Consider the following 13,136-nt stretch of genomic DNA (forward strand, 5'->3'; position numbering starts at 1 on the left):
TTACTGCATTCTGTTTCTTGTTTACTTATAAGAATTTTAATATATTCAGGTTGCTCAAAGCTCAGGCTTATACATCCCTATATAATGTAGAATTCTAAGGAGAGCAGACTTTCAAAATATGTGATTTTATTATTTTTGAGTTTCATACAATGCATTTTGATCATGTTCACCCCTACTTCTCCGACTCCTAACTCTTTTCAAATTCACCCCTACTTCTAACTCCACTTAACTGCTAGTATTTTTTTTTAATTAACCTATGGGGTACAGTTTGTGTTGGCCATATATTTTAATGGTGAGGCATTGACTTACCAGGGGTTAGAGCCTTTAAGAAACACTCTCCTTCCCTAGAACTATCGAATTTCATAGTTCCTCTGTCAGTGGTGGGGATGGGAAACGCCTCTACCAATCATTTTGGAATTTGATTGAGATCATGGCTCTTGCGCAGGCAGCCATAGAGCCCATGTGAGTTCATGAGTTCAGAGGTGTTGTCATTCCCAGAAGACATTGTTGCCTGTGGTGCTCCCAGATCTATGGCTTTACAATCTTCTGTCCCTCTTCTGCAATAGTCTCAGAGCCTTGAGAAGGGGCAGGGCATATAGATATTCTATTTGTGGCTGAGTACTCCACTGACACTCATTCAATTAATCAATTAATCAATTAATATTGATTAATTGTGAGTTTCTCTTTTAAGCAGTCATATTTATCTCCTCTAGTTTATTATTTTATTCCTATATATTTATTATATTTAAATATAACTGCATGATTTTCTTTTTTTCCATTCTCCAATTCCTTCCGTGTACCTCTACCTTTTATCTTCCTCTGATTCATGGCCTCTGGCCTGTTTTTATTAGTTGTTGTTATGTGGTGTATATAAAATTTATATTTATATACTTCTAAGTATGTAAAATAAACTGATCAGAATTTGGCCATTTGGTAGTGTATATTCTACTGATGTGCTATTCTCTAGGAAAGAACTTCCCACTCCCAGAGCGTCTTCATTGTCCGGAGTTCTTTGTCTATGATAGGACACTGTGAGAGTTCCCCTTCCACGTTAACACATTCATTGGTGTCATCGTGATTTGGGTCTTGTTTAGGCAGTCATTATGATGAGATCTCATGGGTGTGGTTTCCCTGACAGTTCTAGGAAATACAATCTCACAGTAGACTTCCAATTTTGTCTTTTAAAGTTAAGTAGTTGAGCTTTCTGAGACTGACTTCTCTGTGTAATACTTAGATAATGATCTCATGTGTGCTTTTATTTGTACACACACCTCTTCAATAGCATATTCTTTTATCTCTTCTGAATACAGCTCCAAGAATTACATATGATATAATCTTTTCTTGATTCAACTATTTTGTTTGTTTTTTTGAGACAAAATTAGTGAGAAACATGAACAGTACACATATTAGAGCTTTTCATTTTCAGAAGTTTAGCAGTAGAAGTATAAGAATCATAGGAGTCCAAGTTTTATAGTCAGGACTAATCCACCGTCAGGGAACAAATCAGTTTTTTATGAATATAGGTAAATACACACATATATGCACACATATATAGTACATGAATACTATATATATATACAAATATATGTACATATAAGGAATCTATGCATATGTGTGTACAGAGATGAGAGAAAGAATTGCCATGTAAAACTATAAAGAAACATGTAAATCCACATTAGTAAGTGGAATTCTTATTCAAACAATTGTTGCACAAGGCAAATCTGAACTTTGATTCTTAACATTTTAAGACAAACAAAAATAAAAACCTAAGACCAGTGGAAACTAAGGAATTTTCTCCACCTTTATCTGAGCTATCAAAAGGTTTCACAGTCAAACATGAATAGCCTTGCGAAATGCCCTTAGGAACATTTCAGAACAAAGGTATGCCTCTAAAAGACTATATCTTTGCCTTTAGCCCCAAACATTCCCCAGAGAGAGAATTTGAAGTCACATGATCATCACATAGTTAAGAAATATATCAAGGGCATATATTATCACAAACAATGATAGAAAACCTCAATTTGCAACAGTAAATAAATCTATAATTACCTATTAAGAACTTTAATGAATAGGATGCAGTAATTTAAGTAATAAATTTAAATTAATAAAATTTAAAATGTTAAGAAAAGACAGTCACATGCATCAGAAAGAAAGAATAGATATTATTTGTGTGAGGGAAAATCAAATATACATATGAGAGGAAAAGTGGGAAGGAGAGAGAATTGAGAGACTGGGAGAAAGACCAGGTGATTTTATATCAATGCAGACAAGTCCACATTCTCAATTACTAAATGTTTTCTTGTTTCTGTTTGTAACTACTAGATATGACTCAATATGCTTTTCTCATTTCAATTCAAAATAAACAATTGCAATAAATGAAAATTTATTAATAAAGCATCTTATAGATTTAGGTTCAGTTTCATTCATATGATTAATCAAGTTATTGTTTCTAGCCAATTAATAGGTTCACTATAAACAAATGTTGAAGCTTGTTCAGTGTTTCTCCATGTAAAAGAAGCTTATTCTTCTTCCCTTTGCACGCTTCCTAATGTTGAGCAATTCTTGACTATTGAGGGACAAACCAAATGTGAAGTTGCAAAGAGAAACTAATGAATTTGTTTCATGAATGAATATCTTTCTTTCTTAGCTTCTCTACAGGGTTATTCTTAATTTCTCAAAATTTTAACAAAATGGAACTAGAAGAGGTTTATTTTTTGTAAATCTCTGGAAGAGTCTCTACTAAGATCCCAGTTGGTTTGTTGGTAATTTATTTTTCTGTTCTGTCAAATTGTCTGGCCTATGCTGGAGAACACACCTCAGAGAACACTTGCTGTTACTTGTGAGGCCCCAAGTTGAGTACCTATAACCCCCAAAAACTAATCATAAAATTATCTGAGCATCGTGTTTAGTGTAGAATACTGTATGATGCTAGTTCCTATTTTAGCTTGCTACAGTAGTGTTTTCATCCATTTTGCTCCACTGCAACAACTTATTTCAAAGTCTCTGATACGCGCATCCCCCTGAACCTAATTCGCGACGTCTGCGTTTATCTTATTAACTACCAAACAGCATTCTTATGGAGTCGTCCTCTGGTTACTTGTAAATGGGTCCTTTCCAATGGCATTTACTGGATCACTCCGGATCACTTTGTTATTTTAATTTTTTAATTGCATGCGTGACTTTTGGAAATCCTTTTATAGTGGGTTTTATTTCAGTCTTCATTTTCAATGTTTTCAATGGACTTCAAAAGCTAAGGAAATACTCATCTCTGTTTTAGAACTCTCATACCTACAATTTACCCTGAAAACTATTAGGTATACAGTATATACATTTATTGATATGATAAAGAAGTTACAGGTGTTTAAGAATCTCATATACCATCAATAATTGTGTTAAATGGAGTTACAAATATCCTTTTTCAAACATCAAATGATGGTCTTTGTTTGAATGTTCCAACTCTCAATATAAAATGATACATTGAAATCAGCTGAATCTATTTAACTAACCTCTGATAATTTTCAGCTATCAAGAAACATCTGCAAAAAGACTTTATAAAATATTTGTATTTATAATATATATATATATATAACATGCATATATAATAATAATGTATAAAAGATAATATGTTTGATAAACTTTTAGTTTGAAGTTAACTAAACTTCCAAACTGCTTTTCACTTTCTTAGAACAAAGCAGGAAACTTTAAATTAGATGCTAGAAAAATTATTATACAATCATTTTGATTTCAGGCTGGACAGCAGCGATGGTGGGAACAGGAGATTAAAATAAATGGGAATATTCAAAAGGGAGAACTGATTACATATAACTTGACTGAACTGATTAAACCAGAGGCCTATGAAGTCCGACTAACTCCTCTCACTAAATTTGGTGAAGGAGATTCAACAATTCGTGTAATCAAATATACTGGTAAGTAGTTTTTTTTTATTTTGCAAATATTTATTTGTGTATGAGATGATGTGGAATATTTATTTTAATACAGTTTCACATGTCGTGATGATCTCTGATAATAAAATTATTTTTGTTGCTACTTCATAACTGTGCTATTTCTATTGTTATAAATTACAATATGATATCTGATATGCAGATGGTCTTACACAACCCCTGTGGAAAGGTTATTTGACCTCCTAAAGAGGTAACTACCCACAGGTCTACATGTTCTTGTGTAAGGGTAAATAGGCTTATTCTACATGTTTGTATGTATTGCATTTTTAGGAATTTGTAAGTTTAACATAGTGGCTAGCCAGACGTTAAGGAAGTGATAAAACAGAAGTCGCACAATGGATATTACCAACCACTGTATTACTGTGAAGAAATCACAAGGCTGTTACCTCCAGAGCAGAGTTTGCTCCCAGTGATAACTGATGACTATAGACACATTCCCTTTATACTGTAGTGTAGAAATATTTTTGTTACTTGTTAGTAAAACTTGATATCTTTATTTCTCCCTTCAAGAGAAATCAGGTAGCATTTATAAGGAAAGCATAATTGTTTTTCTCAAAGATTTGTTTTGTGCACAAAAGTAAAAAAAAAAAGTGTATCTTGTCTCTTAAGATATGTTAAATCTATGTTTAGAAATTTCTGTATGTATGTGTGTGTTAATTTAATGAAACACAGTGGTAATGGTGCTGATTTATTTCAGACATATGACATGGTTTGATAATTTAATTGTTTTTATATATCATATTTTTTCAGTAAATGTGAGTGTAACAAAAATATGAATATAATCTCTTGAATAATTGCTTCCATTTTAATTCATCCAGATCATAGATTATTTTACCTATGACTTCAGCTTGACTTCTGGGTTTGTTTAGCACTGGTTATAGTATAAAAGTTGAACAATGCCATTCCTTGTAAAGTGGTTGACTTTCCTATGCTCTTTAACACTGAATGTGTGGCACTTTGAAGTCCTTAATACAAGTTCAATGTAAAATGTACTATGTCCCATAGAACAAAATGGATTCAGATGCAATTATCCACTGCCATCATTAAGATTGGAAGAAACCATAGGATTCTGTGTAGACTTATTAGAGTTTTGTTCATAAACAACATCCAAGCCTTACTAACATTGTTCTTTTCTCCCCTTCCTGCCCCCACTTTTGTTGGCTTTTCTTTCAGCACCTGTAAATCCTCACTTGAGTAAGTATATTGTTTTCACTTAGAAAATCATATTATATTACATAGTGAAGAAAACTGGATTACATATACAAAGATTAGGTAAAAGCTGTTCTTACTTAGTATAAAACAATGATTTCAAAGCAGTATAATTGGCAGTGTGTCTGCACTTCAAAGTTCACAGGATATGGTTTTACCAGAAGATATAAACAAATAATTTTAAATGGTCATAGATGGTTATACATTTAGCTAAGTTAGAAAATATGGAGTCATTTCCCCAAACTTGCTAGCATTCACTATTCTATAACAACAGCATTCACCTTGGTTTCTGTGGGATATCTTTTGTGTGTTTCATTTTGTGGTCTTCTTTCTTTGATTTGAGTCTTGATTTGCTGTCTTTTTCTTAAAGACTAAGGTTACTTATTAAAGCCATTTACTATAGTAATAATTATTATTGCTAGTACATGTGTGGTCATAATGTATGTATACAATGTGTGTAACAGGGCACACATGTTCCAATTTGCATCTGTGGAGATAGGAGGACAACTTTACAGAATCAATTTTCTACTTTTACCATGGTATCCTGGGTTTTAATTTAAGTCACCATGCTTAACTACAAAGTGCATGATCCCTCACCCCAACCCTTGAATATTTAAGTTTGTATTTGAGTTTTTCCTTATACATGGTCTTATTTTACTTTAGCATTGTATTTATTAAAGACTATATAGTCTAGGGTGGACTAGAACATAGATTCTTCATTGCACTGTCTTCAGTACCACCTAAGTACTGGTATTTCAAACATGCACCATCATGCCTGGCCACAAACTACTAATTTTATGTAAATTAAATTTCCTGCATATTTGATCTTAAATTTTGAATTCTGAATTTTTGCCTTATGTTAAATTTTATAAATACATGATGAAGAATAGTGTTCATATACCTGAAAATTAGTCCCATACATAAAAACATTCCATATTCATTACCTAGTAGAAGCAACTTGAGTGGAGCATGACTCTTGTTTTCTCGTGTTATAAATATGGATACCATCTGTCATGGCAGGAAGGTGTGACTCTGGGATCTGAAGTCAGGAAACAAATGCATGAATGCTGGTTCCTTTCTAGATCTCCCCTTTTTCCTTTTCCTTCACTGATCCCAGTGTATGAGATGGTAGTACCCACATTCAGGGTGGATTTGCATTCTTCCATTAAACCTCTCTAAAAACCCTGAAGAATATACCAAGATGTATTTCCTAGGTGATTCTAGACCATGTAGCCCATGACAATTAACCATCACATACCTCTGTCTCTGTAAACCACTTGATGTAAAAAGAGGATTTCCTAGGAACTATACATTTCCTAATCTCAATATCAGTCCTTGAGAACTCTTGATTTTTTTAAATGTAAAGCTATATTTTTTCAGGTTTTAAGGGACTGCAAAAAAATAGGTTGATACATGTAGGTCATGGAGTTCCAGTTTCTTAGTTCTAGTTTGTTAAGTTATTTATTCACCATATTGGAATAGATTTGGGGAAATAATGTAAAATGTTGGAGATCCTGTAATATAGAATATTTAAAACCTCTTTGTGTGTCTTTGTCTTAGTTGTATTTCTATTGCTGGAAAGAGACACCATGACCAAGGCAAATGATAAAAGAAAATATTTAATTTATATTCATGGTTCCAGAGGGTCATAGAGTCTATAACTATCATAGCAGGTACCATAGTGGCAGGCAGGAGCAGTAGCTGAGAGCTTACATCTGATCTACAAGCATGAAGTGGAGAAGCATGGCACAGCTGGGCATTTGAAACCTCAAAGTCCACCCTCAGTGACACACCTCCTCCAAGACTATACACTACCTGATCCTTCTCAAACAGCTCCATGAACTAAGGATGAAACATTCAAACATATCAAGCTATGGTGGCCATTTTCATTCAGAACACCACAGTCTCTAAATTCAGAAAATCTTGCTATAATCAGAAAGCTAGCAGAGATTGAAAAAGTAGTCAGTCTTACGTGTCTGACTTTGATAAATTCCCAGACTTTTTTTTTCATCTTTGTGAGATCATTTAAAATCCAGTATTACATTGTCTTTTGCTATTTATGTATCTTAGTGAATATGCATTATCTTTTGATTATTCTTTATTGAATAAGCTTTACATGAGCAATTTTCTTTGCATATATAGGTAATTATCTAATTAAAAAGTGATAGACTAATCATAAAATTATTTTTTACTATTAAAAAAATTACTTTACTACATCTTTAATCCCAGCATTCTAGAAGCACAGGAAGAAAGATCTCTGAGTTTGAGGCTATCCTCATCTATACCTCAAGTTCTAGAATGGCCAGGGCTACACAGAGAAATCATGTCTTGAAACACAAAGCGACAACAACAGATATCCATGTTACTTAATTTTTTTTTTTTTTTGTTTTTTTTCGAGGCAGGGTTTCTCTGTGGTTTTGGAGCCTGTCCTGGAACTAGCTCTTGTAGACCAGGCTGGTCTCGAACTCACAGAGATCCGCCTGCCTCTGCCTCCCAAGTGCTGGGATTAAAGGCGTGCGCCACCACCGCCCAGCCTCATGTTACTTAATTTTTAAAAAGCATTCTCACCAGGTCTCTTTTAACAATATGTGTGAGTGCTTTGCCTAGATGTGTATCTGTGTACCATGTGTGTCAGTGCCCTCAGTAGATGGAGACAGCATTGAATCTCTTGGGACTGGATTTAAGATGGGTGTGAGCAGCCATATGCGAGCTGGGAACCAAATTGGTTCCCCTGGGAAAACAGCCAGTGATCTTAACTGTTGAGCCGTCTCTCTAGCCCCATTACACTTAATTTTAAAAACATATAGCATAAGATTTTGCAAGAATTCTGAACTACATCTTACCATTTGTTCTTTGACTTCTTTTGTTCATAAGTAAAATATGACACTAAACAGCTGAAGACATTTCAGAACAGTTTCCTTTGGGATCAAAACTCTCAAGCAAAAGAACTATGTTCCTAAAAGACATCAGGAGAAAGTAGCATGTGTGTTGTGACACTGCTGTCACAAATGTTATACTTTTGATTGACAGCATCCTAAGATCGTTTCTTCTTTCATATAAAATCAGTACCAAAAATATGTACTTAGAAGATGTTATGTTGGGCTAAAAAAATTGTCCATTGGTTAAGAACATTTACTGCTCTACCAAAGGAGCTGAGTTCAATTCCCTCTACCTATTTTAGGTAGGTCATAACTACCTGGGTTCCAGCTCCTCTGGCTTCCATGAGCACCACCACACTGAAGGTACACACACACATACACACACGCATGCACACTTACATAAATAAAAATTTTTTAATAAAATATATTATGGTAGAATATTGTCCTTCTAGAACATATCCATCTATATGGAATATAAATAAATATACAGACACACAGTAATTATTTAATCTGACAAAAACATATTCCCTAATTATAAAGAAAAAGACTTCACTTAACTCAGATGTATGATGGAAACCAAGTTCCCTCTTCCTGAAGATGCCTAATGGATCTACCCCTGTGCAAGGGTGCTAGGGACTCCACTGGGCGAGTCTGGATGTTTCTTTCTTTGTTATCTTCAGTGAAGCTGGAGTCTGTAAGCATTTTGTTTTTAGCAAGCAAAGCTGACTGAACCAAGGTTTGATGATTTGAGATACTCACAATGAAGAGTGGAGATTTTGCAGAGTCCTTACTTTATTGAGTGAGAGAATATGCACCACATTTTATATCTTTTCAATTGGTGCATGCAGCTCATGTTTCAGATGGAATATATCAGCTCATCTATGTATACACTTGTTGAAGCAGGGCAAATCCCAGTAAGAAAATCTTCTGTTGTAGAATTACCAACACCCAGCCCAGCAGTGGTGGGGCATGCCTCCAGCACTCGGGAGGCAGAGGCAGGTGGATCTCTGTAAATTCAAAGCCAGCCTAGACTACAAAAGCTAGTTCCAGGTCAGGCTCCAAAACTACAGAGAAACTCTGTCTCGAGAGACAAAAATAAATAAATAAATAAATAAATAAATAAAGAAAGAAAGAAAGAGGAAGGAAGGAAGGAAGGAAGGAAGGAAGGAAGGAAGGAAGGAAGGAAGGAAGGAAGGAAGGAAGAGCTTTCCATCACCCATATTTATGGCAAGTTGAAAAAGTCTCTCTCTTAACTCAGCATATGGTGAGCATCGAAAACTCCCAGTCCTTCCTCCGGGTCTACATAAAGTTATTTTATAAAATTCACCTCAAGTGGATCTTACACATCTGGCAGACCCACATTCAACTCAAGCATGAAAGATGACTGCTTTAAAAGCAATTTACTGACGCATCGCCCTAAGCAAACGTAGAGCTTCACAGATGTGTGTATGGAAGAACATTTCTAGAGGACAGGGCATAAAACATTACACGCTCCAGGTGTGCGTGATGCTATCAGGTGATCTCCAAAGTCTCATTTTTTTTTTTTTTTTTTTTTTTGTTTCTTAAGACAAGGCCTTGTCTGTAGTAAAGGCTGGCTTGGGATCTACCGTACGTTTTAAGTCATGGTGGTCCTTCTACCGCAACTTCCTTGGTGCTGAGATTATGATCTGTGCCACCCTTCTCTTTTAGAAAGTTTCTTTCCTAATTGACACTTCTGCCTCAACTGTTCCAATACATTTAAAACAAAAAAGTTAGGAAAATTCTCCAGGAATAAGTCAAACATGAATTGTTGTATTATTTTGACTTACCTGGTTTCTTCTAAACAAGAGATTTGGACCTCAATTATATAGTAAGGTATTGGTTTAATGTAAAATAAGGTATTACTCTTAAAGGGTATATATAGGTAAGATGAAAGAGAAAAGTAGAAAGGGGATGGTAGATATCCAGGGTGTGGGAGTGATATGATCAAAAGGCATTCATTGTATGTTCGTATGGAAATGCCGGAACACAACCCATTACTTTGTAAAATTAAAATAAGCTAATAAAATCATTACTCTTTTACACCAAAATTATAATAGTTCTATATTTAGTGATAATTGCGCCATTAAGGCTGGGATATCATTACTATGCTATTATTACATTGGAATATTTGAATTTTTTCTAATAAAATGTTGCAATGCTCTACTTAATTAATATTTATTATTTTAATTAAAATCTATTAATAGGAGAGTTTCACTGTGGATTTGAAGATGGTAATATTTGTTTGTTCACCCAAGATGATACTGATAATTTTGACTGGACAAAACAAAGTACCGCAACAAGAAATACGAAATACACTCCTAACACGGGGCCCAATGCAGATCGCAGCGGTTCCAAGGAAGGTAGGAGGGTTTCCAGAGTTGTGTGCAACTGGAGAAGTGGAAACGTTCTCAAGGGAAAGTACTAGTGTGTCGTGAGCTATATATTTGAGAATCATAGAGTAAAATTTTATATCTCATGCATACTAACAGAAATTCAGATAATGACCGAAGTTTGTGGTCATTAATATTTTTTTCACATCTTAGTGATAAACGTAGTTGAAAGATCAGAGTACTACCTTTTATTTTGTACTAATTTATCTCTAAAATTATAACTTCTCTCAGTTCTTCATGTGTTTTTTCTGTTAAAGTGATTAATTATATGTAACTATGTAGATTTTACAAATGAGATGTAAACCATGTTATCAACTTTCATTTGGATCCAAGATCTGAAATGTCACAAGGATATCTTATGTTTCTTCATAAGAATGTGCTTCAACACTGGCTTCTCCAACTTCCAGGTTTTTATATGTACATTGAAACATCACGACCCAGACTAGAAGGTGAAAAGGCTCGACTTCTCAGCCCTGTATTCAGCATAGCTCCCAAAAATCCATATGGACCCACAAACACTGCATATTGTTTCAGTTTCTTCTACCACATGTATGGGCAGCATATAGGTAAGATAACAAATTTTCTATTTTCTGTTTGCCGATCCCAATGAAGCTTTACTCACTCCACGAAGACAGCTTTAGTCAGAGAATACCATAATTAAGTTTCATGACTTGCCTACAGATTGCTAGGCAAGACCCCACAGGTGTCTTCCCATGACACAATTCAGACACTCAGACAAGAGTCTGTGACTCTGAGTACCATTGTCCCTCTGGATCCTGAGTCAGGCAGCCCATCAAAAATTACAAGCTTCACATGCTCATCTGTGAAACTGGCATGACGTAATTTAGATTTTTTTTCCAAAGATTGAATAATTTCTCAACATATATTAATGATGATTAAAAGGAATTTTGTCGCACACACAAGAGCTTTTAGCACCATCCATAATAGTGTTATGATTATTTTTATGTATATACAATAAACTAACTAGAATTTAAGAATATCAGATGCCGGGCAGTGGTGGCGCACGCCTTTAATCCCAGCAGTCGGGAGGCAGAGGCAGGTGGATCTTGTAAGTTCGAGGCCAGCCTGGTCTACAAGAGCTAGTTCCAGGACTCGAACCAAAAAACTACGGAGAAACCCTGTCTTGAAAATCAAAAAATAAAAAATAAAAAATAAATAAAAAATAAAGAATATCAGAGACTTGGAGGGACTACAAAACAGAGGGCATCTACCTTTTGATATTTCACACAGTAGTCATGAGAGTTACCATAAGTCATGATGCAACTCTGCTAAAAAGAGTACCATACCATACAGCGACACGTGAACTTCACACCCCTCAGTGGAAGCAAAGATTGCCCACATTTACAATTTGTAGTATGCAATGCCGAAGTTCAAAGAACTGAGCACCCAATTAATTAAAAATATAACCATTGGACAGTACAGTCAGCACAGAAGACAGATATACTGATCTGCATATGTTGGAAGTATAGGACTTGAAATGATATGAACCTATAATTTTTTTTTGGTTTTTTGAGACCTTATGTGAAAAACAGAAAACAATTTTATTTGCAGCCTATTGCTATATAAAATTGTGGCCCTGTGTTTACCATGGCTGTCGGTATCATATATTATACCAGAACTACACATTTACCACCTCCCTAAACTAAGACACAGTCCTGAGAAGTAAAGCGTGTCTAGCCCAACAGAGCTTGCTCAAAGGGTTATACATCTGTACCAAGGTGAGAAATGAAGTTGCGCTTCTACACAAAGGAAGACAGTCCCCTTGTGAGTAATAAGGTGGAACTAACACACTCATCAATCGTGAAAGCAAGGGTGACCCTACAGTCTTGATGTGTACTAACAGGAACAGTGTAAATATGCACTGGCATAAACTACTAAACTAGTCACATAGTGCATATACCAGCTACCATATTGTTTAACCTGCTACTCTAACTGTAAAAGCGAGCATCATGGTCCAGTGTTTACAGTGAAGAAAGCTTCACCTCATGAGGTTAGCGTGGGTGGATCAAACATGCTGTTCACTCACTCTCGTGTCGGAAGTACACCCGTGTTCTTCTCAGTACAGCAGCTAGTGACAAGCCTAGGTAGATAGCAAGTAAAATGAAAAGTTCCACAACCTGAAACATAATAGATACAAAGAATACTATGGTAGAAGCACACAGTCACCTTAAGACTTTGCAGAAATAACTTTGAATGCATGTTCTTAGCCCCCTCATATGCAAAATGGGAACAATAATTCCTGTCTTTGGAAGCTCTACTTTGGATTTATAAGACCATAATCACCACCCTCTCTGATGTAACAGACAACAGTCCCCTGTTCATTCAATACTCAAATAGCCATGGTAGAGGGCACTTTGTTGTTATTTCTTTTAATTTTCACAATAAACATTTGGACTTGTTAAGATAATTGCCTTCTATCCCAGATAAAGACGCTGAAATACAGAGCTTTGGTTACCATGCTGAACACACAGCTAATAGTGAAGTCATAATTCAACCTAGGAAGCTGATCCCAGTCACAGCTCTGCAGGAAGACTTACTGGAGGGTCATGAAAGTCGGGCAAAGTATGCAACAGTCAGTTGGTAGTCACAGTGATTTATCACAGACTCTACCAATCAAAAGCCGGCATTTCTGACTATGGAAGTAAATACTACAG

The 13,136-nt window shown here is 35.3% G+C and overlaps 1 protein-coding gene across 1 annotated transcript in view; it reads left to right on the plus strand.

Moving 5' to 3' along the window:
• The window catches only part of Mdga2 (MAM domain containing glycosylphosphatidylinositol anchor 2), a 713,503-nt gene that overhangs the window by 667,734 nt on the left and 32,633 nt on the right, over positions 1-13,136 (plus strand). The window contains exons 11-14 of the mRNA XM_057782716.1: positions 3,749-3,926; positions 5,136-5,156; positions 10,276-10,431; positions 10,869-11,027. Of these exons, the coding sequence (XP_057638699.1) occupies positions 3,749-3,926; positions 5,136-5,156; positions 10,276-10,431; positions 10,869-11,027 (514 nt within the window). The remainder of the gene's footprint in view (positions 1-3,748; positions 3,927-5,135; positions 5,157-10,275; positions 10,432-10,868; positions 11,028-13,136) is intronic.

This window comes from Chionomys nivalis, chromosome 10, assembly GCF_950005125.1.
Source record: "Chionomys nivalis chromosome 10, mChiNiv1.1, whole genome shotgun sequence".
NCBI classification, from domain to species: Eukaryota; Metazoa; Chordata; class Mammalia; order Rodentia; family Cricetidae; genus Chionomys; species Chionomys nivalis.